Genomic DNA, 24,845 nt, shown 5'->3' on the forward strand with positions numbered 1-24,845 from the left:
TAGAGAGTGGTAGAGTTACCATAGAACTGGAGAAGAGTAAGTGTTTCAATTTTCAAAAAGGAAAATATTATTGACTCTGCAAACTGTAGTCCTGTGAACTTGATTTTAATTCCTGGAAAAATTCTAAAATGGGGTCGCTAAAGAGGCAGTTCTAGCCTCACAAAATTTTTTTTGGATCCTGACTCATGCCTTGGGTCAGTTATTGCAGCTTTGTGTCATCTGCAGATTTCACTGACATCCTTTATCCAAGTCATTAACAAGAATGGCAGATTAGCACAGGACCACGGCACAGATCTATAGGATATTCTACTGGAAACCTCCTTCAGTTGACATCAACTCATAAATAATCACTCTTTGTATCTAGCCATTCAACCTCTTTCAAATCTATCCAACTGTACTCTTGTGTAGACTACATCTTTCCATATGTTCCAGAAGAACAGCATGAAAGACTATCAAATTCTTCACTAAAATCAAGGTGAACTATTGACAGCATTCTCTTGATCTTACTTGACTCGGTTGAGGAGGACCCACGTTCTGGGTCTAAGATGATTTGCATTCCTAGCCCTTATTTCTGTTTCCTGAAGTTGACTTTTTGAAATTCAACTTATCACTGCATTTCCCCCCCATTTCACCACTCCCGCGTCCAATCAATCCAAAGTCATAACAAAAGCTACATCTGTTATTCTTTTGTTTGTACTGGGACTGTGCCAGCTGGAATGGTTTGGTCTATTCTTCCATTAATTATCAGAGTTGATGTATTTATCCTTTTGACCCTACAATCTGAAGTGTACTGTCTTGACTTCTGTAGCGCTCACATGGATTGATGTTCTGAAACTGATATTGGTTGAGTTTTCAACATAATCTAACTGATTATTTCTAATAATTTATCAAAAATCAGCATCTTTTTCTCTTAACCAAGTCCAACATAAAAGAAACAACTTATTTACATATGTATTAGAAATGTGGCATTCCCACATAAAAAAGTGAGTATTAAGTGAGATGTGTATAATATATATTACCACACACAGGGCAGGCAAGTCAGCCTAGCTGAGAAGCAGCAAGGGACCAAGACAGAGAGATAGGGGGTAGCATGTGCCAGGCACATCAAACCACCACTACCACCCTGACCACCATTTCCTCTCAGATCCTGATGGTGACAGTCCAGGACCCAAGAGCCTTGGGAATATAGCTTGCTTCCAGCCTAGTGCCCATGGCTATCATTTTGGGAATTGAGCCCTGTGAATATGCAGCCTGGCAATTGCTCCTGCAGGTGCTACAGCCATAGCTACTGAAGACCCAGAAACGTTCTTGCCACCTAAGTCCTTGGCACTGTCAAGTGGGTCAACATCAGAAACTGATACTTGGTTGGTGGGGATGAGATCAAAGTAGAGGCATTGCCATTGGCTTTGCTGTTGAACCCTGAAGAACATAGAACTTTTCCATTTGACTTGGCAGCTTAAACCCACCATATGTGTTTGTCTTTCCAATTGGAAAATGAGCTCCTTGAGAACAGGAACTGTCCTACTTTTCTATTTGTATCCCAAGTGCGTTGCACATAGTAAATGTTTAATAAATGCATGCTGAATTTTAACAATAGGGTTGTATTTAATGATTGTCTGAAACTCTGTTTCCTCAGCTGCAAAACAGGTAAATAATACTCTCATTGCATAATTTACAGGGTTATTGTGAGGAAAACCCTTTGTGAAAATAAAACCCCTTATAAACCTTAAAGCACTACATGCACATGAGTTATTATTTTTAAATTCATTTATTTTATTCTGAACTTAAGAAATAAAACAAGCATTTCCATAACAGAATAGAAAAAAATGTGATTGTATATGAAACTGCAAATCTATTATGCACAACTTGCTATTCCTTTTAAATGTGTAATAAAGTTATTGTGTAACTTTCTTTTTCCCCTCTTTTTTTCTTCCCTCCCCCCACCCACCTGAGATGGCTACCTTTAGGCACAAATATATGTGTGTATGTAAAACCATTCTATACATACTTTTATTTATCAGTTCTTTGGATGCAGATAGCATCTTCCTTCATATGTCCTTTGTAGTTAATTTGGGCATTAAAATAGTCAAAATGACTTATTCACTGAAAGTTGTTCTTAAAACTATATTGTTGTTGCTGTGTACAGCATTCTCTTGGTTGTGCTCATTTCACTCTTCATTTCACTCTTCAAGTCTATCCATGTTTTTCTAAGATCATCAAGTTCATTTCTTATAGCATGGTAGTGTTCCATCACAATCATATGTCACAAGTTGTTCAGCCATTCCCCAATTAAGAGCATCCCTGAAATTGTTGTTTGTATTACAGAAAGATTTCCTGAATGCAAATTGTGATAGTTGAAGAGAGAAAAACTGGAACTGGAAGAGTTGCCACCATCTTCCTAGTGTTTGGGGAAAGTTTCCTTTCTATGGAAGGAGGAAGATAATGGCAAATCAGAGTAGGCAGAGTGATTTCAGGTAATTTGTTGATTGTTGGAGACTGTTGTGAAATTTGGAAGTGAATGTCCAGGTAGTAAGATGAAATCTGAAATTGTACCTGTATATAGCCAAATTTAATATTCTAAAAGGGAGGGGCAGTGGAAGGCAGAGATTTTAATCTAGTTACTTGATCAGGGACTTAAAAAGAAACTTGCAATGATTTTTCACTTAGAGAATATGAAACCCTTTCAGTTTAGGGCAGTGGAATTTCTACAGTTTTTATCAGCAGTTGAAATAAACATGATGGTACTTTTCAAAGTTCATCTATAATAGTCCCTTCAGAGTTTGAAAGTATTGCCCCATGAAATAAAGCTACCAAATGTTTAAGTACCTACTGTGTGCTAAGCGATGTACTAGCCACTTGGGAGTAAATATGAAGTTTAGATTAGACACTCAGTCCTCATGGAGCTTACTTGCATAGAGAAGGGGACATGGTATATACATGCCTAAGTCTTACACTAAAACAAAGTAATATCCAAAAGTGGAAGGTTAGTGGAGACTTAAGAAAGAATTGTAGACCTAGATGTGAGAGAAACCTCAGTGAACAATCCCATTCTTTTACAGAATCTTAAGCAAACAAGGGCAGGCAGATGGAGAACAAAGACATAGGCCATTGGACAGACTAGTCCAGTCTTTTAAGGATAGAACAGTGCAGTCTTTCATTTAAAAAAAAGAAAAAAATTGCAGAGTAGACATTGAAAAGTTAATTGTGATAAATGTTGGAGAAGACGTGGGAAAATTGGAACACTAATGCATTGTTGGTGGAGTTGTAAAATGATCCAACCATTTTGGAGAGCAATTTGGAACTATGCCCAAAGGGCTATAAAAATGTGCATACCCTTTGACCCAACAATAACACTTCTAGGGCTGTATCCCAAAGAGATCATAAAAATGGGAAAAGGACCCACATGTGCAAAAATATTTATAGCAGCTGTTTCTGTGCTGGCAAAGAATTCGAAATTGAGGGGATGCCCATCAGTTGGGGAATGGCTGAACAAACTGTTGTATAAGAATGTAATAGAATACTATTGTGCTATAAGAAATGATGAGCAAGCAGACTTCTGAAAAACCTGGAAAGACCTGAGTGAAATTAACAGAAACAGGAGAACATTGTTCACAGTAACAGCCACATTGTGCTATGACTAATGTTGATAGATTTAACCCTTCTCAGCAATGCAAGGATATAAGACATCTCCAAAAGTTGCATGATGGAAAAAGAAAGAACTATGGAGTTTGAACGCAGATCAAAGCATACTGTTTGCTATTTTCTTTTCTTCTGTTTTGTTTCCTTTTTCTTGTGGTTCCTCCTGTTGGTTCTAATTCTTCCTTACAACATGACTAATGTGAAAATATGTTTAATAGGAATGTATATGTAAAGCCTGTATCAGATTTTGGGCCCTCTTGGGGGGGGTAGGGAGGGGGAGAAAAATTTAAAACTCAAAAGCTTATGGAAGTGATTGTTGATAAATCAAAATAAATTAAGAAAAAAAAGAAGAAAAGTTAATTGCATTTCAAAACAAGAGTAAACATATACCCTTTAACAAAAGACCAGACTAATTTATTTCTTATTAATAAATGAAGGGGTTTTAATTTTCTGGATTAAATCCTAATGAGTTTCGTAAGACTTAGAGGTTAATTAGCTCCTAGGTAAGTATGGGAAGACCTATTTGAACCAAGATCTTCCTGATGTCCAGCCCGGCACTGTATTCACTACACCACGCCACCTTTTTTATCTCATTCTCTGAAACGAAGAGAGCTGGTTGTTAAATTTACAATGGAAACATTTACACCTCGGGAATCAACAAATTCTGCAAATCAGGGTTTGACTTACTGTTTTTTTTTGATTGTTTAACCCAAAGAAAGTGATAGGGAAAACGTTAATACTGCAGATTAAACTTAAAAGTGTTGTGTACCTTTTCTTTTTTTTCCTTCAGAGACCTGGTTGTTAAACATGTGCCAGGACACTCAGTGTTGGGAGGCTTCTCAGCTCCTCCCACTTACTCAGACATGCTGAACAACCTGCAGCGTGTCTGGGGAGAAGAGAGGAAAGAACCAAAAGCGATGGAGGTGGGGCTAGCCTCAGCGAAGGGGGAATGGGCCAATCAAAGGAGACGAGCAGCGGAGCAGCCAATCTGCTCTCTGGATAGACCTTGCCCCGCCCCCTGGGGGACCCGCTGGCCTGACTGTTGTATTCCAGACCGTGCAAAGCATCTTCTAGGTCCCCGGGCCCGCTGCTGTGCCCATCTTCCCCACAGGGCCGGTGCCTCGGAGTGAGGTTAGTGCTGGTGTCCAATCCCTCTGTGTGGCCCTCAGAGGTGCTGCGAGAGCCTCTCCCCATCCCCGGTGCGCGCTGCGCGATATCGGCCCCTCAGCCCAGCGTGGGGCTGGCGGTGGGAAGGGCCTGAGATCACCAGGACAGCCCCGTGGGCTTGGCTCCTGCCCCAAGACACCGGCGAGGTGGACTTGGGCCGTTAACCGAAGCCGGAGCGGGGGCATAGGGAGGAGAGAGTGAGGCTTGAAGGAGGAGGGAAAGCCCCCCAGCTGGGCCCTCGCGGCCCGCACTGTACATAGGTTGCTATGTACATAGCAACAGCAGTTGCTAGGGGAATAGGACGCGTCTCCTTCCTGTAGGTCGGCGCTGGCGGGGCTGGTGGGGAGGCTGGAGGGAGGTAAGTGAGCTCTCTAGTTCTTTGGGTGGATGACAGACACCTGTAGTTTGTAGAACTGGGGGCGGCTGGGCAAATCCGACGCAATTCTGTAAGCATGAAAGTGAAGCAAGGGTTTTCATCCAGGGAACTAGAGAACTCGCAACCCAAAAGAAGAGAGCAGATAAGGTAAGGTAGAACCTTATCTTTGGAGCAAGGATAAACGTGTCGATTTTCTTGTCCGAGACTGCGGGCTTCACTGAGTAAGCATGGAAAAAAAAATATTTTTAATTCAAAATCACACCTTAAAATCATATTCAGAATGACGTGCATATAACTACCACGAGAAATTTATACATTCATTCACTACTTTGCTCTGTAATTAGTTTTATAGAGAGCTTTAACTTATGCAAAGTGCTTTTCATTTCTCTCTGTGAAGGCAGAGACCTTCCCCCCCCCCCATCATCACCAAGTCCCTTGGAATTCCCTGGGATCATTGTATCGATCAGTCTTTCACAGTTGGTCATTATTACCACGTTGCTGTTACTGTGCACAATGGTCTCGGAATTTTTCTCGCTTCACTTTGCCTCAGTTCATATAGGTCTTGCCATGTTTTTCCGAAACCACTCCCCTGATTCTTTCTTTCTTTCTTTTTTCATCTAATTCATCAATTTTATTTTATAAAAACTTAAGGATTTTTAAATTTCTTTTTTGATTATTTCTTATAGCACAATAATATTTCATCACAATCATATGCCACAACTTGTTCAGCTGTTCCTCAATTGATAGACATCTCAATTTCCAATTCTTCACCACCTAATAAGAGCTGCTATAAATATTTTTGGACATGTAGGTCTTCTTTGCCTTGGGACTTCCACCAGGGCCTCTAGCTCCCTTGGGACCCACCACAAGCACTCCCAGAACTGTGTTTGGGCAATAGACTTGCCAGTCAGTGGCAGCTGCACCCTGTGCCAGCAAAGAGTCCCCTGTAATTTCTTTCTGATCAGTTGTCCAACCCTATTACCATCTTTGGGCTGAGAGTTCCCAAATCCAGTTCTGTTGCTGAGACCTCCAGTGCCTCCTGCTGGTGCCAGCCCCTGCCCCAGGGTCACAGACCTCTCTTTCCTCTCTCCTAAGTTTTCTTAGGCTGAAAAAATGTCTTGCCTTGACCTTTTGTTGGTCTACTACTCCAAAATTTGATTTGAGGCATTATTTTAAAGTCGTTTGGAGTGGAATGTTGAGAGAGTTCAGTTGGGTTGCAGCATCTAATCTGCCATCTTAGCTCTACCTCTCCCACTTTTCTTTTTTAAAGAAACGACCTACTTTCAAGGACCTTATATGTTGAGAGGGGAGGAGAATAAAAAAAAATAAAGAAGCAAAGCAAAACTTATCTGTAGGTAAGTATATCTTCACATTCAATGTTTTAAATTTTTTCATTTAAAAAATTATTGCTGTCAAGAGCCAGTAGTATTAATATTATCTTGCTGTTCTATTCTCTTGCTATTTAAAAAAATTAAATTTATACAAACTTCATTTTATTCTAGTAAGCCTTAAAAGATAATAACTAACATTCCTAACATTTTTATAACATTATATCTTAGAGAGTAGTCCAAGTACAAAAGCTTGATTGCAAATACTAACTTTAAAAAATATGTATGTATATATGCATATATAATACATATATACATTTTTAAATAGTTTTCTTGAAAGTCGTACCTTCAGACTTTTCTTGATGAGTCAGGAAAAAATGAGGAGAATAACATGGAAAACATTCTACCTTCTTTTCCTAAAAATAGAATGTGGATGTTATTAGCAGAAATTCCTTACTACCATAATGATGCTGCACAGTAGAGAGACATTTATTTTTATTCGATCAATATGCATTTACTGAATAGGTACATGCTTACTGATTAAGGGCCTTCACTATGTAGACTGAAAGCAAGACTCTATATTAGGCATTGTGAGGGCTGTAAAGAGTAATCCCCAAATAGTCTGTCCCCTGAAGGAGTCAGTCAGTAAGCATTTATTAATTACCTCATACATCCCAGGCATGGTGCTAAGCTCTAGGGATACGAAGAAAAGCAGAAGATAAGTCACTGATCTCAAAAAGCTGAGAATCTAATGAAAGAGAAAAAATGGAAACAACTATGTATATACAAGATAGCATATGGGGCAAATTAGAGATCATTTCAGGGGAAAGGCGCTGGAATTAAGGGTGATTAGGAAAGGCTTCCTGTAGAAAGTGGGATTTGAGCTGGAACTTGAAGGAAGCCAGGGAAGCAGGAGGCAGAGGAAGAGGAGGAGGAGATGGAGGAGGAGAAGGAGTGAGACCATGAGGGACAGCTAAAGAAAATGCCTGGAGTTGGGAGATGAAATGACAGCAAGGAGTCCAGTGTCACTGCCTCAAAGAGTACAGGAGTGGGGAGAGGGTAAAAAGACTGGGAAGGAGGAGGGGAAAGGGGTTAGGTTCTGAATGGGTTTGAACACCAAACAGAATTTTATATTTGATCCTAAAGGTGATAGGGAGTCTCTGGAGTTTATCAAGTAGGAGAGTGACATGGTTAGAACTGCACTTTAGGAAAATCACTTTAATGGCTGAGTGGAGGATGGATTGGAGTGGGGAGAGACTTGGGGCAGGAATACCAACTAACAAGTTATTGAAATAGTCCAGGTATGAGATGATGAGGGCCTATACTTGATGATGGTAGTGTCAGAGGAGTAAACATTTATATAGTGTTTACAATATACCAGGCACTGTGCCAAATGCTTTATATTGTCTTATTTGATTTTTCACAACAACCCTGTGAAGTAGGTCTTGTAATTATCTCGGTTTTACAGTTGAGGAAACTGAAGCAAACAGAGAATAAGTGACTTACCCAGGGTTCTCACAAAGCTAGTAAGTGTCTGAGGCTAGATTTGAACTCAGGTCTTTCTGACTCCAGGCACATCACTTTATCCACTGTACCACCTAGCTGCCTTCTCAGAGAAGAGAAAGGTCTATATTTGAGAGATGTAATAAAGGTAAGATTGACAGAATTATCAACAGATTGGAGATTGGGGTGGGGCAGAGTGAGACAGAGTGAGGAGTTGAGGATGCCATTTTGGTTATGGTCCTAGGTGACTGGGAAGATGGTGGTATCTTGGACAGTAATAGGGAAGTTAGGAAGAGAGGAGGGTTTGGGAGGAAAAGATAATGAGGTCAGTTTTGGACACATTGAGTACATGGTGTCTAAGGAACACACAATTCAAGATGTTTCATAGGCAGTTGGAGATTCAAGAAAGGAGATCAGCAGAAAGGTTAGGCCTGGATGAGTAGATCTGAAAATCATCAGCAAAGAGATGATTATTGAATCCATGGAAGTTGATGACATCACCAAGTGAAGTAGTATAGAAGGAAGAGAGAAGAAGGCCCAGATCAGAGCCCCATGGACCACCTATGGTTTGTGAGCATGACCTTTGTGAAGATCCAGCAAACAAGACTGAGAAGAAGCAATCAGATTGATAGGAGAGCTAGAGAGAGCAGAGTCTTGAAAATCTAGAGAGAAGAGAGAAAAAGGGGAAAGGAGATGATCAATCACCTTAGAAACTATAGAGAGGTCAAGAAGAATGAGGATTAAGAATAAGCCATTGGGTTTGGCAATGAAGGGATCATTGACAACTTTGAAGAGAGCAATTTTGGTTGAATGATGAGGTCATTGGAAGCCAGACTGTAGAGAATTAAGAGGAAAGGAAGTGAAGATATCTATTGTAGACAACCTTCTCAAGGAGTTCAGTCACCAAAGGAAGGAGAGATGTGGGACAATAGCTAGCAGGGATGGAGGGATCAAATGAGAGTTTTTTTGAGGATGGAGGGAGACATAGACATGTTTATAAATAGTAGGGAAGAAGCCAGTAGACAAGGAGAGGTTAAAGATAAATGAGAGTGGAGATGATAGAGAAGGAGCAGTCCTCTGGAGAAGACTGGATAGGATGGGATCACTTGTGCACGTAGAGGGTTTTGCGTTGGCAAAGAAGAAGATCCCCCTCTTCACGTGAGACAAAGGTAAATGTGGTTATAGTGACAAAAGGCAGATAGGTGATGTGAGATGGAGGAGGAAAGAAGAGGGAACTCTCAGTGAATGGCCTTACTTTTTTTCAGGAAAATATGGGTCAAGGTTCTCAGGTGAGATGGTGAGAGAGGGGGGCCATGGGAGGTTTGAGGAAGGATGAAAAGGTTTGCAAGAGCTACTGTAGAGAGTGTGATAGTGGCTTAATTAGGAAGGTGTAAAGGGATTGCTTAGCAGAAGCAAGCCTCCAGTGGAAGCCATGTAACATAAATTTGTAGTGGACCTAGTCAGCACAGCTTCACAGTTTTCTTCACAGAAAGTGAAGGCAGTAGGTAGAGGGAGTGATCCAAGGCTGAAGTTTAGCAGAGCAAGATCAGAGATATGATAAGGGGGGAAGAACTCAAGAGAAGGGGAGAGTAGAGAGTTGAATCGGCTCACCAAAGGATCAAGATGGGTAAGGGAGTAGAGTGTAACTAGTGCAGGAATGATGGCCTGGGAAAGAACTGAGGGGTCAAGGGATTGGAATTCATGACATGGATAAAGAACAGGGTTTGAAGGCAAGGAAGAAATGGAATAAAAATATTTTGTGGTCAGGTAAGGGAATTTCAGAGTCCATGAACATGGTGGTGGTACTTTTGTGGCAAGATCAAAGGTATGACCATCTTTGTGTGTGGCTGAGGTGGGGCAGAGGAGTAGCTTATGTGAGATGAATATATTGATGAACTGGGATTTTATGGTGCTTGAGGGCATATAAATATGGATGTTAAAGTCCCCTAGTATGAGAGCAGGGGTTGAGTAAGAGAGAAAAACAAATGGCCCAGTCATAGCCCCATCTCAATCCCACTGCCTTCCCCCTTGTCACTTTGCTCTTATCATCATGACACCTCTGTCATGGAAGGCTGGCAGCTTGCTCAGCCAGTGAGACTGCTTGAATTTGTGTGGTCCACTACACCAATGCCTGCCTTTTTCCTCCTAAGTTCCTCACCCCACCTCCAACCATTTGAAAAAAAAAACAGATGAAAATATACTTACTTATGGTTCTGGCAGAACTATACAAATTTTATTTTGTTTCCCTCCCTTTCCCTGCTTCCTCCACCAAGGAAAATGAACCTCTGACTATGTATTATGGAAAACAAATGCTTAACAGGAACACAAAAGATGCAAAGATAGCACTTACACACCTCTGACTGATTCAAGTCACCAGGTCTAGATAAACCATATTCCAGTATGCCGAAAGAATCTGTGGATGTGATTATTGTGCAGTTATCAGTGATCTTTGAAAAATCATGGATGGAAAAAGGGAAAGGTGCCACAGGACTGCAAATAAGCAATTGTTTTCCAAATTTTCAAAGAAGGAAAGTAAATTTTTAAATCTATAGATGAGTGAATTTGGCTTTGACTTCTGAAAAAATTCTAGAACATATTATTAAAAGGATAGTTGGTGGGCACTTAGAAACTGAAACAAGGATTCCTATAAGCCAGCATATTTTTGTCAAGAACAAATCACATCAGATTAAACTCTTTTCTGTTTTCTTGACAGGGTTATTAGCTAAACTGGTAGATGCCAGGAATGCTAGAGACACATTCTACTCAAATTTCAACAAGGCATTTGAAAAAGTCCTCATGATGTATTGATGTGCAAGGCACAGTGATATGGGTGGAATCCTATTACAGTTAGGGGGATTCATAAGTGGTTGAATGGCCAGACCCAAGGAGTGATGCTTAATGGATTAATGTCAATTTGGAAGCAAGCCACCACTGGAATGCCATAGACTTCTGTGCTTTGCTGATGCTTTTCAACCTTTTTATTGATGACTTAAATGAAAGCAAAGATAGCATACTTATCAAAGAAACATGAAGTTGGAAGGGAGAGCTGACGTATTGGATGACTAAATCAGAATACAAAAAGATCTCAACATGGTGGACCAACATACCTAATAAAATTTAAAAGTAATTATGATAACTACAAAGTTCTATTCTTGGGTTCAAAAAATCGGCTTCCCGAGTACCAGATTGGAGAAGCATAGCTGGACCACAACTGGTCTGAAAACAACCTAGGTATTTTAGTGCATTGCAAGCTCAATATGCCTCAACAGAATGACATGACAGCCACAAATGCTAATGTAATGCTGGATTATCTAAAAAGGGAAGGGGAGACAGGGAGGGAAAAAGCATTTATATACTGTCTGCTATGCGCCTGGCACTGTTCCAATAGTTTTACAAATATTACCTCATTCAATCCTCACAACAGCCCTGCAAGGTAGGCCCTATTTTGTCCCTATTTTGCAATTGAGAAAACTGAGGCGAACAGAAACTGAGTGACTTGCCCCAGGGACACATAGCTAGTAACTGTCTGAAACCAGCTTTGATCTCAGGTTTCTCCGACTTTGGGCCCAGTGTGCCACCAGCATGAGGAAGTGGGGTTTACTGCTAATCCTTCTATTCTCTGCCCTGATTGGACTGCATCTCTAGTACTGTGTTTGATTATGGGTGCCATACTAAGAAAGATATTGGCCAGTCTGAAGACGCGGGTAACCAGAATGACAGGGGGAATAGAGACCATGCCACATGAGTACTGAAGGAATGGGGGCGTATTTTAACTAGAAAAGAGAACACGATAGCTATTTTCCAGTATTTTATGGATTGTCATGTGGAAGAGTGTTTGAACTTGTTTCTTAGAAGGCAAAAGTAGTATAATAGTAGCAGTGGATGAAATTTGCAGAGAAAACAGAAAAGGCTCCATTTTAGGTATACCTGAAAGGTTAGAGGAGTTGAAAAGTGGAATAGGGCAAACCTGGTGCAACTCAGTCTCTGTCTGTGGGAGGACTGCAGAGCTGATGGTGGCTGGATAAACATGGGGGAGAGGGTGTGGAATTCCTGCTCAGTGTTTGGATTGGACTGGTTTTCCTCTGAGATTCTTCCAAGTCTAAGATTCTGTGGTTCAGCAGAGAGAAAAATTACTGGGGCTGGGCCCTGAATACCAGCTAATGTCATCTAGGATCTATCTTGTCACATCCCTCACGCAAATAATATGTCTGTGGCATTTCTCTGACACGCCAAACAAGTTGCCCTGTCTACAACCAAAATGAAGTTAGCCTGACATAACTTATTCTTATTGGATTCCTGCTGGATCTTAGTGATCCTTGCTTCCATTAGGTCCTGACAAAACATTCATTAAATAATTTCTTCTATAATTTTGCTGGAGATTAGTCAGTCAATAAACCTGTATAAAATGTGCTGAGCTCTGGGGATATAAAGAAAGGCAAAAGGCAGCCTCCCGCTCTCAGAGAGCTCAAAGTCTAAGGGGGGAGACAACATGAAAACAAGGTTAGAGTTAAGATCACCAAGAAATTTGACAAACATTTTAACAAAACTGTAGTATTTTAGAGCTACAAGGCACTTGGCAATTATTCACTTCAATCTCCAGTTTTCTGGAGATGATGAACCTGAAGCCTGGAATGTCTGTTTCTGGAAGATCGAGGCTATCTGAAGAAGTGGCCTCAATTTGCTATTTCAGAATGTCCTTATCTTCACCTGTACTACCTCCTTCTCTCTTATTTTAGATCCTCTTTCGCCAAGTTTTGATCCTAATACTTTGTTTCTTTTCTCTCAGTGCTGTCTACTTTGGCAATCATCCCCATGCCTGGCTTCCATTATTATTTCAAAGAGCATGATACCTGAATCTCTATCTTTAGCCTAACATCCAGATCCACACTTCAAATTGTCTGCTGGATATCTCCACCTGGATGTTTAGGTGGAGATATAAACAATGCATTTCACAGCGTCGTAGAATATTAAGACTGGGAGGATCATAGGGTCATAGATTTGGAACTGGGATGGAACTTAGATCTAACCCAATTCGCTCATTTTACAGATGAAGAAACTGAGGCCTGGGAAGGGGAAGTGACTTACATATGGTCACACCACTGTTAAATATCAGAGCTTGGTTTGAAACCCAGATCCTTTGACTTCAAGCCAAGGCCATATAGCTAGTTAGTAGCAAAGCTATGGCAGAAACCCAAGTCTTCTGATTTCCATCACTAATAAAAGATTTTTAGCTTAATGTGGTATGTAAAATGTTAAGTCCAATATGAGTGCTAACCTATGTTTTAGGAGAATAATGACAGTTTTTCTCTATTATTAAATTTATTATAGCTATGACTGATCAAACACCTTCACTTTGGAGCTTCGGAACAACAAAAACATTTCAAATTCCCATTGAACATCTGGATTTCAAATTTGTTGAAAAATGTTCAGATGTTAAGCATTTGGAAAAGATTCTTGTTGTACTCAGGTAAACATTTAAAAAATTTTCAATTCTTTAGAAACAGTATGTTAATTAACCTAAGTAGGTGATTCTTTTTTAATTTACTTTGTCTAACATTTAAATGCCATTTGTTTAAGATGTAAAAATCTTGATATGTTGGAAAACTTTCAATTGTTTTGATTGTTTAAATTGTTTTCATACACATCTTAATCTCACTAATGAGCTTACTATGTGTATCTCTATGTATCATTCTGTTGAAAGTCCTCATGACCTATTAGCAATTTTAGGGTTAGGCCAATCTGAACTTGTTATATTTTCCTGAGGGAGTGGGAAAATAGTAGTGTATATACTTGCCCAGTAGCTGGACATTGTGAAAATTTAGCCAATCTACTTTGCAGAGATCCCCTGTTACACAAATGTCCTTTATATCAGTCATCCCAAGGGCAAAAATAAAACAAAACAAAAAAAACCCCCAAAACATAGAGTGGTTGACTAGCTGACTGATTATGATGGAGGCTAATGGGGCTGGATGGAATGAGCTAGAAAATTACCCATGTCTTATTTTGGAAGTGAGGGGGCCAGGGCCAGAGGGAGAAGGCAAGAGTCATATTAATCCAAGGTAGTCATTCTGAAACTGGTAACAGATACTTATCTGTGATTTCCTAGGGAGATTGAAGAATGTCTAGAGACCGGAACTAAAGGCCTGTTTTCTTTCTTCTACTAGGTCGACATTACTGGCACTGTTATGTTCCATCTGCCATTGTTGCTTTGCCATTTGCCCATTCTTATCTTTTAGCTCCTCCTTGCCATCTCTTTCTCTCTACTATGGTTGTAACCTTCTTCCCCAAGGTTATAACCTTAAGTTTAGAAACCTGATCGGTTCTGAAATGAACAGCATGAGACTTTATTGATAGCATGAGATTATTTTAATTCTTTTAATTTGTTTTTGTTGAAGAGGTGATATAAGTAATGAGAGCGCCATGGAATAAAAAAGTTCAAAAATCATAGTGATCTAAAGATGGCTAGTAGAGGTTAGGGGCAGGTGTTTGGCTGAGAATTAGAACTAGTCATTATCTCTGACCTTCACCCTCATGTGTGCGTGACCACTTTGTTCCCAATTCCTCCCTTTGGGGACTTTCTAGTTTTCTACTTCTGTGTGTGGGTAAATACAGGATTCTTTAAACTTGCCAAGAAAGAAACAATGGGAGGGAAATTTGCCTGAAGTCCATTGCCTCAGACAGTGCTGATTCTGACGAATTTACTAAACCTCCTCCCACCAGAAAACTACTGTCTTATCCTATGTTCCACAGGAAAACTGCTCTCATCCTCTGTCCATGATAATCCTGATTAATTTATTCTTCTCAGGGGCAGCTAGGTGGAGCAGTGGATACAGCCCTGGCCCTGGAGTCAGGAAGACCTGAGTTCAAATGTGGTCTCAGACCAGACACTTGACACTTACTAGCTATGTGACCCTGGGCAAGTCACTTAACCCCAATTGCCTTTAAAAAAAATTATTCTTCTCTGTCCTTTGTTGTTTGTTGTTCAGTCCTTTATCAATCATGCCCAACTCTTTGTAACCCCTTTGGGGTTTTCTTGGCAAAGATACTAGAGTAGTTTACCATTTCCTTCTTGAGCTCATTTTACAGATGAGGAAACTGAGGCAAACATGGTCAAGTGACTTACCCAGGGCCTCACAGCTAATAAGTGTCTGAGGACAAATTTGAACTAATGAAAATGAGTCTTCCTGATTCCAGGCCCAGTACTCCACCTACTGTGTCACCTACCTGCCTTTCTAAAGCTATAATATATCAATAAAATCTTTTTTGTTCATTTCCCAGCTGGAATTCCTAGCCATTAGGCAGAGAGTTTATTTCTCTCTCTTGTATACCTATCCAGTCATACATAGCCTTTTTCTCTTTTGCATTACCCCCAGGGAAAACATTAACATAAAGAACAATATTTTAGAGAAACCAGTTTAAAAAAAAACACACGCCAAATAAAGAAAGTGAATACATTCTTGAAATGTATCAGAATTTAAGAATACATCGAAGAACTAACCTCTGTTGATTGACACAGTGCATTTTTTAAATCTAGAAGGCAAAGAAATACAGATAGCATGATGGAAATTTTTATTCAAATTAAATTAAATCAAATTAAATTAATTAAAATCTAATTTATTTCAAATTAAAATTCTAACATCTGTTTGTAATGACTTTTATTTAAGGTTCATTTGCACAGATAGGAGAAATTATAGTAAAATTAAGTTTTAAAATTCTTGTATCAATTGTTGTAACTGGTCCTTATGGTGTTAAATAAATGAAGACTGGGAATATGCTTAGCATGAGAGCCATAGCAAGGAAGGGTAATGAAGAGCATCACCAGTTTCATTCTTAGCAAATAGAAACATTTCCAACAATCTTTCATCATACTCAGTGTGGCTTCCACTTAGGGTACGCCTGCAGTCTTTTCCTCCTTCTTGGTCAGGGTAGCCATAGGGATGGCAGCATAGCTCAACAGCTTCCCAATGTAGACGTTCTCCCCTCATCTCTCCCTTGCTTGGTTGTGTCTCTGAGGGCCTTGCATTCTGCCTCTCAGCTCAGCCTCCTCACCTCCCTAACATTGCAGCTTTTCTTTCTACTTTAGGTTAAGGGGATAGAAAGTTAGCCCTTTCCAGCACAGGCACAGCCCCTCTCTCCTCGGGTTAGAATACACTTATTATTTCTGTCTTTTTTCCTACAGTTTTCTTATCTGCCCTCAAATTTCTTGAATAAGGGTGTACTACATTAAAAAATTTATGAATATTCTAAGATTATTGTATTAAGTTTTGTACTTGTTTTGTATTTATTCTTTTTTGTATAGTACCGAGAAAGATGAACTTAAAAAATTATCGGATGTCCTGGATTAACTGAGGGAAAAGTATGCTACTATTCCCCTATGTGGGCTTCTTTTTTTCCAGTTTCTTCTTGGATTATACTAGGTTATAGAATCCACATTCTGCATGGGTGTTCTAACTTCTTCTCTGCCTATGTCCAGTATTTACAATCCCATCTATTAGCTGCAGATCTTACTGTTCATTAAATGAAGATTATGTATGTTATAGTAATCATATTTTTCTAAACCAAGTAAGGGAATATATATTCTGATGAAACCTCACAAAGTGTCCTTCTCTTCCCAACCCCTTGAAATCAGTAACATTCCAGAAAATCCAGGTTGTATGCTCCCTATAGACATGATGTATATACATAGTCTTGTCTACTCAGTTTTTCATGCATGTAACTGCTATATCTTTTAAGGTCTGGTGAGGAAGGATTTTACCCTGAACTTATAGAATGTTGTGAAAAACGCATTCAAAGCCTATGTCCTGAAAGTAGAATCTTGCGAAAGGAGAAACCTGCAGCAACAGCATCTAGTTTTACACGAGAAGAATGGGAAAAAATCGATGGTGATATAAAGGTATATGTAACATCAGTTTTGGATAAATTGTATATAGGATAATTGGCTAAATTTTGAGTCCACAGAGTTATCAACATCCTTTCTTGTATTTACCGGTGTCATGAGGGTGATATTTGATGCAACTGAATGTTAGTGGCCTAAAATTCTAGGGATGTGAAATATGAGATGAATAATATAAGGTAACTGATGCTCCATCACTCACAGTGATGCACATAATAAGATCACACCAGTAAGAGGATGTAATGGGAAGATATTATCAAGTAGTTGAATGTTTATAGAAGAGGAAAAGGAATCTTTGGAAGAGTTAGCTGCAGACAAGTCTGTGTAGCAATAGCCCCTTGAACCATCATCTATCTCTGTGGCCCTACTGGAGAAGAGTTTGTGGTGTGCAATGTAGGTTCATTTCCATTGTTTTTCAGTCATGTGCAACTCTTTGTGACCCCATTTCGAGTTTTCTCTGCAAAGATTCTAGAGTATTTTGCTATTTCCTTCTCCAGCTCATTTTACAGATGAAGAACTGAGGCAAACAGGGTTGAGTGACTTGCCCAGGGTCACACAGCTAGTAAGTGTTTGAGGCCAGATTTGAACTTAGGAAGATAAGCCTTCTTGACCCAAATCAGGCACTCTATCCACTGTACCACCTAGCTGCCCATACAATGTGAGACAATCCCCCAAATGTGTTTGCCCTCTTTGGGGATTCCTCACATTTTTTGTGTTTCAGTTTGTTAACTCTTATTTAGGTTTCTGATAATTAAAAATAACGAGTCACCTTTGATTCCCCCAAATTTAGGTTCTCTGTCTCCGTCTCTGTCTTTCTCTGTGTCTCTCTATGTGTCTTCCTGTCTTCCTATACGTACACACACACACACACACACACACACACACACACACACACACACACAAACACACACAGAGCTGTCAATATAGGAAGCATAGTTTATGTAGTTGTGCAATGGGGATATTACTCACATTTCACTCAAAAGTGGTAGACCTGTTGCATGCTATTGAAAAGCTAATGGATGGATACTTTTAGTAGGACATTGTAAGAAGCTGAGGGGAAAGTAGGGAGAGTTCTTGTGTCTGGGCCAGAGGTCCCTGGAGTTCCTCAGCTGGAACTCTGGTACACCTACTTCAGGGTGCCAGTGTCTGGAAGCTCAGTCAGCTTCTGATTGGTCGGGTTTCAAGGTCAAGATCTAGACTTCTTCCAAATCCCTTTAAGGCTGGATTTTTGTACAGTTGAGTTCTTATAGTCATCCAGAAAAGGCATGGAGATATTGATCCGTCCTTTCAGATGGTGAGCTTTGCCTCTTTGTTGCCAACTCCTGCCATATTTGTGTAATATGGGCAACATTTTTAGGGCAACATTGGTCAATCAGCTGAGCAAACTCCATGGCAGAGTAAACCCTGGCTAATCCAGAAAGGGAGGGAGGAGATGCCTCTATAGGAGTGTGCCACTAGCTAAATTGGTTACTGGAATGTTACAAGCACAGCAGCAGCAGAATTCCTGTAGTAACTATTGAGTATATGGCAGACCCATTTAGTTTCATTTATCCAGTATTCTGATATGCTTTGGTATTCACTGAAATTCAGTTGCTTAATGAAAGCTCTTTGGTCAGCAAGTGAAAGGAAGAACTTGGACCAGGATTTTTTTCTTTCCATTCATTTTTTTTTCAATCATCAAGCATTAATTTTTTTTCTTCCACCACCTCTCTTTAAAGAAAAAGAGTCAAAACCTTTATAATATATGTACATAGTCAAGCAAAACAAATTCTCATATTGGCCATTTGGATCAAGGTTTGCATTCTGGCTGTATGACCTTTGACAGTTCATTTGATCTCACTTGGTCCCAGTTTCTTCTTCACTAAAATGCTACAGGGTTGTACTAATTAATATTTAGGCCCATTCCAGCCCTATACCTTTATGATCCAACACCAGGCTCAGTCTTGCTTTGGGGGAAATACCAAATGAACCTTCTTGAATTTCAGGCTATTCGTCTTTTAAGCAACACATACATAATCAACCCTGGTATAAATGCTTTCTGTACTTAACCCAAATTTAGCACATATGTTCAACAGACACAGTGTGTCACATGTTAGACAGAATAAAGCCTTATATTACTCTGCCACCAATTTGATTTCCTTTTGTCATTTCTAATTACCGGTTCTCATTTGAAACTAGGGTTTGTGGGGAAGGCTACTAAGTTGCTCTTCCACAATTTTGGTACTATTAAAAATACAGCCATTGAATCCTGCCTTACCTGAATCTACCCTTTTGAAAACTTCATAAAGTGATATGACAAGAAGATAAGAATGGAGAAGCAGCTGCAGGAAGCCAAAATGTCACTGATCAGAAGAGCTTGTTGTGGGTAGCTGAGGACAAAGTCTATCAAGTTGCTCTCTAACTTGTTACATTCTACTTGGTCAGTGTGTTGTCTTGGTCTTCCGGTCTTTATTCTGAAAAAGGTCTTTTACTGGTGGCGAAGATGAAAAATGTAGGGTGTCACAGAACTTTCAGGTTTAGTTGAATTTTGTCAACAAGTTGTAAGAGTTACTGGTCTCATCATTTACAATGTGGGTAAAGTGTTTAACCTCCTTTAGGCTACCAAGATGGGTAGTGACATCTTCTTGTTGACTCTTAATAGTGAAGTCAACTAGGTGGCTGAAGAGAATTAATGGTTGTCCCAAATGAACAATGTTTCTACTCACTAGCACACGTGAAGACTCCTTCCCCAACGTAGATGAGTAGGTTATCATTAGTTTTTCCACTTAATAGATTCAGAATTGAGACTGAGATAATGTATTTCTGTGGCCCCTTAAGACTCACACATCATAAATCTATGAAATAGGAAGCATATTATTATGCCCATTTTAGAGGTGGGTAACTCAGTCTCAAAGAGATAAATTATGTGACTTCACTCATGGTCATACAGCCAGTAGGTATCAGAGACAAGATTTGAACACAGGTGTCCTAACTCTGAGGGTAGCACTCTTTCTTCTACACCAAGCCAGGAAAGTTAATTTTTGAAGATAAATTTGATTCATTTCAAATGATTGATTTCATGCTCTCATGTTCTCCCTTAATCAGTTTATTTTCTGACATGTTGTTTTTCTTTTTATCTGGATTAGTTTTTGTTGTTGTTATGATAGTGCTACAAAGTTTTATTTTTGTGAAACTGAATCCATCAATCTTGTCTGCAATAAGTCCTATTTATTTAGTAGAATATAATTGAGCTTAAATATTTGTTCTACTTTCTTACAACTTTTTAGTAGTTTTTTAAAAAAAATTGAGTCTATGATCTAGCTGGAATTTATTATGATATATAATATGAGATGAGGATTGAGATTTTTTTTTACCATGTTGCAATTCAGTTTTCCCAACATTTGTTAATAATTTTTTTCTCCAGTTTTTTTTCCATAGTATATCAAGCACATTTTATATATATTTGTTTCTTTTTTGTGGTAAATATGTTCTGTTCTGAGAGGCAGTATCATATAATGGATAGAATTTCTGGACTTGGAGGCAGAAATTAGCATTATATCCTGAATTAGACATTTCCTAGCTGTTACTGCCAGGGCCAAGTCACTGATCCTCTCTGAGACTTAAAGAACCCTCAGTGATACCTAAACTCTAGATAGATTGGACTAAATTCCTGTGCCTACAAAATCATAGGTCATCAACAGATTAAAATTTTTCTATTCCCCCGACATGACAACTTTGATCACAAGTGCTTTATAATATATTTAGAAGCCCATGAAGGCAAATCTGCCTTCTTCAGCACCCCTCCCCCATTAACCCTTGATATTCTTGTCTCTTTGATTTTCTGTATATATTTTGTTATACCTTCATCTAGTTTTATATCTCTAAAGAAACTCATTAATATCATCGGTATTTTGATGATTTTTACATCAATTTAGAGATTATTGTCATTTCCAGTCAACAAACATTTATTTAGCATCTGCAATATGCCAAGCGTTATGCTAAGTACTGGATCATTAGCCTTTATTGAATAGATACATTCATGAACACTGAATTTCCCTTCAATTATTTGTATCTGGACATTTATTACAAAAGTCACACTGCCATCTAGGTAAGTTAATTTTTTTGTTATCATTATAAACATAGTTTCTTTTTTTATAGTATCTTCTTGGTTTTAATTTGATAGTAAAGAATAATGCAAATGATTGTTAATACCTGAATAATTGAGTTAATTATATATTATTTTAGCCCAATTCGTTGAATATTTTAAGCTCTATTTTCCTGTGATTTTTTTTCTTTCTTAGAGTTGGGTATCGGAAATAAAAAAGGAAGACTCCAAGGTGCATTTTCATGAAATGGACACATTTCAGGAATTGGAAGGCCACCTGCCTCCAGTTCGTGGCACAAACAGCCCCCTTAATACTGGCAAGGTATTTGGATTTCTTTTTAAACAAGTTTTTAAATAGCTTTGGCCAAAGGTTCTGGGGGGTACCTATGGTTGACTTTTTTCAATTGTCCATTTTCTATTACCTTCCTCCAGTTGACATCCTGTCACTGAGAAGTGAAAAGGGGAAAGTTTCTCCTCTGTAAACGAAACCCCTGAGATCATAGTTTTTTTCTATTTTTTCTTCTCCTGTCTATTACTTCTTCCACCCTGATAACCACAATCCAGTGGAAGTGTACAGGTTTCCCCAGAGAGTGTGTGGGAGTGTCATGGTATAAACTATATACAGTTGAGGGAAATTACAGGTACAGCCTCCTGTTATTTAGTTTGGTGCAGACTTAAAACATTAAATAATCTCCTCTAAGGTATTCCCTATTGCCCATTCAATTAAAAAAAAAACTTATTAAAGTACCTACTGTATGCAAAGCTCTCTTGATAGATTCTAGGACTATGAAGATGAAAATGAAACAGTCTTCATCCTCAAGTTACTTCCGTCAATCAGTGAATATTCATTAAGCACCTACTGTGGGCCAGCCACTGTACTAGGCTCTGGGAGGGAAATGCAAAGGATGAAATAACCTTATTCTCAAGCTTGTTTTCTAAAAGGAGAGATAAGTACAGATATCAGTATGTGCAGCACACATTTACATGTTTACGTACGTGTATTATGTATATACACACAAAGTAGCTCAATACAAGGGAGTTTGGGATGGAGGTCGCTGTTACCTGGGGGAGTGGTTCAGGAAAGATGTCATGCACAAGCTGGCACCCAAGCTGCATCTTAAAAGAAGAGAAGGTCTTTATGAGGTGGAGGTCAGGAGAGTTCCACAGGCTCTTCTTATGGACCTTGACTCCTCCCCCTGTGCTCCCATTTCCACATTCTGCTTCTTTCTGCCTTGGAGTTGTGGGACCTTTTCCTCTCTGGGCCATAGATCTGACCCATCTCAGCTTCAGGTAATAACAATTTTGTGACAGTCATCTATATCACCAGCCTCAGTGTTTCCCCTCAGGAATCCCTGACTACTCTTCACTTACCCCTTCATCTCTATTTAACCATCCTGTATTCCATTTCTGTTCTGTTCTTTTTTTTTAAAAAACCTCTTGTCTTTGCTCTTATGGCTTTTAAAAAACTAATGATAAGTTTGATTGATGCCTTTTGTTTTTACAACACAATCATTTCCTTCATCCCACTTCTCCCCCCATCTAGTAAGCTCCCCTCCCTTATAACAGAGAAAAAAACAATTTAGCAAAGCCATCTAGCATAGTGCTGGTAACTGACAATTGTATAACACTGAATTCTTCATGTTTGTCCTTTCTCATGGAGCAAAAACATTCCATTAAATTTGTAGCATGCACTCAGGTTGCCTCCCCAAAAGTTGAGTGAGTCATTCAGTAAGCATTTGTTTAGCACCTACTGTGTGCCAGGCACCGTGCTAGTTGCTGGGGATACAAAGAAAGGCAAAAAAAGATGACAGCTCAAGGTTTGAGGTACTTGCTGGGCCTCATGCCCCTAAAACCAGAGCTCACAAGCTCCCACCAGACTGTTTATCTTGACTCTAGTTAGCCAGAGGATACAGCTTAAAGCAAAGGACGTTTACTGACATGGCATAGTAAAGACATAGTAAAAAACACCTCCCCCATAAACTTGGGGTGTACCTTCCCACAAATAGGAGGGTGTCAGTAGGAAGAAGGGACACAGTTCACAAATGGGAAGAAACACATGAAGGGAGCATATATAGCCAAGGTACATGCAAGAAGAGACAACTCACATGTTTGGTGCTACAGGACCACTGATGTCCTTACACTGATTCTGTCATATGCTATTGCCTGGCCATGTTTACACTACATCTTTGATCTTTCAGAAAAGGAAGGGACAAATATTTATTAAGTGCAGAGGTGAACCTCCTTCCTTTCTTTTCCCAAACTCTGTCCTTAATGACCACTCTCACGTATCTCAACAGACAAGGATTTGCTGGCCCACAAGATTTTCTTTGTAACAGGAGACTGACAGCCCTATTGGAACACAACTGCACAGAAGAACTCTGGTTTCTTTGTTTATATCTCAGAATCCACCCTCTGGCTCTCTTCCATCTTTTTTTTTTTCCTTTAACCAAACAGCAAACATGGTGGGATTGGGAGTAAGTGTTGCCTCAGTTCTGAGTGCTCCTGGCCTACCTTAGCCTTCCAGTCCTGGAGAAGTGGGGCAGGGTAACCAACATCTAAAAATCAGATGTGAATCAACTCTGCCTGTAGTACTTCTCCCACAGGCTTATGGCTCTTATGATGCTCAGCTCAGTTTTTCGTTCTCCCTCTCCCTCTCCCCCCATCCCTCTCCTTCTCTCTCCCTCTCCCTCCCCCCTTTCCTCTCTTCCTCTCTCCCTCTCTCCCCCTCTCCCTCTCCTTTTCCTTCTCTCTCCCCCTCTCTCCCTTTCTCCCCTTTTTCCTTCCCTTCCTCTTCCTTCCCCTCCTCCTCCACGCTCCATGGGGCTCCTCTGCTCTTCTTTCAAGTACATACCACCTGCCCCTCATTCTTCTACAGCTGATGTCCCTCTTCAAAGCAGGGGCTATTTTCAGGTCTCATCTCACACATAATCCTACATTCAGAGTAGTGTATCTTAGGAGTCTCAGGGCTTTTTTTAATGAACAATTCTGCTGTGTTCCAATTGTGGACTAAGTAGAGTTATGCTACAGCGTGTCTATTAAAGGGCAGAGGAAATCCCACATCTGTTAGAGATAACAAAGGAAATATTGTCAACATCCTTAAATACCTATCCAGAGTAAATTTTTTACTGATCTTGAGTGGTTATTTGTAAGGCTGTTGTATTGTTTTATTTTGTCATGTAATGGGTACCGTTGAACACTAGGGGGTACTGTGGGCACCAGCCCATTAATGTCTCTTCCTCCCTCAGGCTCTTAGGGCACTTGGTTGTCAGTCCCTCCTGTGTGCCGGCTTCTATGGCTGCCTAGGGGTGTGGTTGCGCCTACCAATCAAACCACTTGGCTTGGACCCCTATCTGGCTACTTCTGTTTCATGGCTTTGAGCTTTGTCTCACTGACTCACTTTTACTAAGGTCATTATTTTATGAAAGTGATTAAATAGTTAGTAATGCAAATGAATATCAAATCTCAATCTGCCATGCAAATCCCAGACTGTCACCCACCCTGGGGGGGCAAAAATCTGGAAATTCAGTTCTTGACCCAGCTTGCAGCCAGAGCTGAACAAAAGGTTTTTTGTCTCTCTTTGTTTTTTTTTTAAACTGGGTGATCTCTGAGACTGCTCCAATGAATGCCAGAATGGAATAGCACCTGATCTTTCTCCTCAAGGCCACATATACTAGTACAACGTAGGGAGGCAGTTGAATTGATTTTATGTACCCCAAGATTTCCCACTGATTCCCCACCAACCCAGTATCAGTCCTTCTGTTGAGAACCAGTTGCAAGAATCAAACCCTGTCCCTTTACTGCTGAAACAAATTAAAGTTTGTTGGGCCTTACCTCAGGGAGGTAGTGTTGCCCAAG

The 24,845-nt window shown here is 39.8% G+C and overlaps 1 protein-coding gene across 2 annotated transcripts in view; it reads left to right on the plus strand.

Moving 5' to 3' along the window:
- The first annotated feature begins 4,442 nt into the window (after positions 1-4,442).
- Positions 4,443-24,845, plus strand: part of SPAG1 (sperm associated antigen 1) — a 76,389-nt gene continuing 55,986 nt past the window's right edge. The window contains exons 1-5 of one of the 2 annotated variants that reach the window (XM_078153680.1): positions 4,443-4,770; positions 6,453-6,537; positions 13,342-13,480; positions 16,747-16,906; positions 21,187-21,312. In XM_078153680.1, the coding sequence (XP_078009806.1) occupies positions 13,344-13,480; positions 16,747-16,906; positions 21,187-21,312 (423 nt within the window). In that variant the 5' untranslated portion in view covers positions 4,443-4,770; positions 6,453-6,537; positions 13,342-13,343. The remainder of the gene's footprint in view (positions 4,771-6,452; positions 6,538-13,341; positions 13,481-16,746; positions 16,907-21,186; positions 21,313-24,845) is intronic. The other variant, XM_020969308.2, reaches the window with a different exon arrangement.

The sequence above is a fragment of the Phascolarctos cinereus genome, unplaced genomic scaffold (genome assembly GCF_003287225.1).
Source record: "Phascolarctos cinereus isolate Bilbo 61053 unplaced genomic scaffold, phaCin_HiC Scaffold_4;HRSCAF=312, whole genome shotgun sequence".
NCBI lineage: Eukaryota > Metazoa > Chordata > Mammalia > Diprotodontia > Phascolarctidae > Phascolarctos > Phascolarctos cinereus.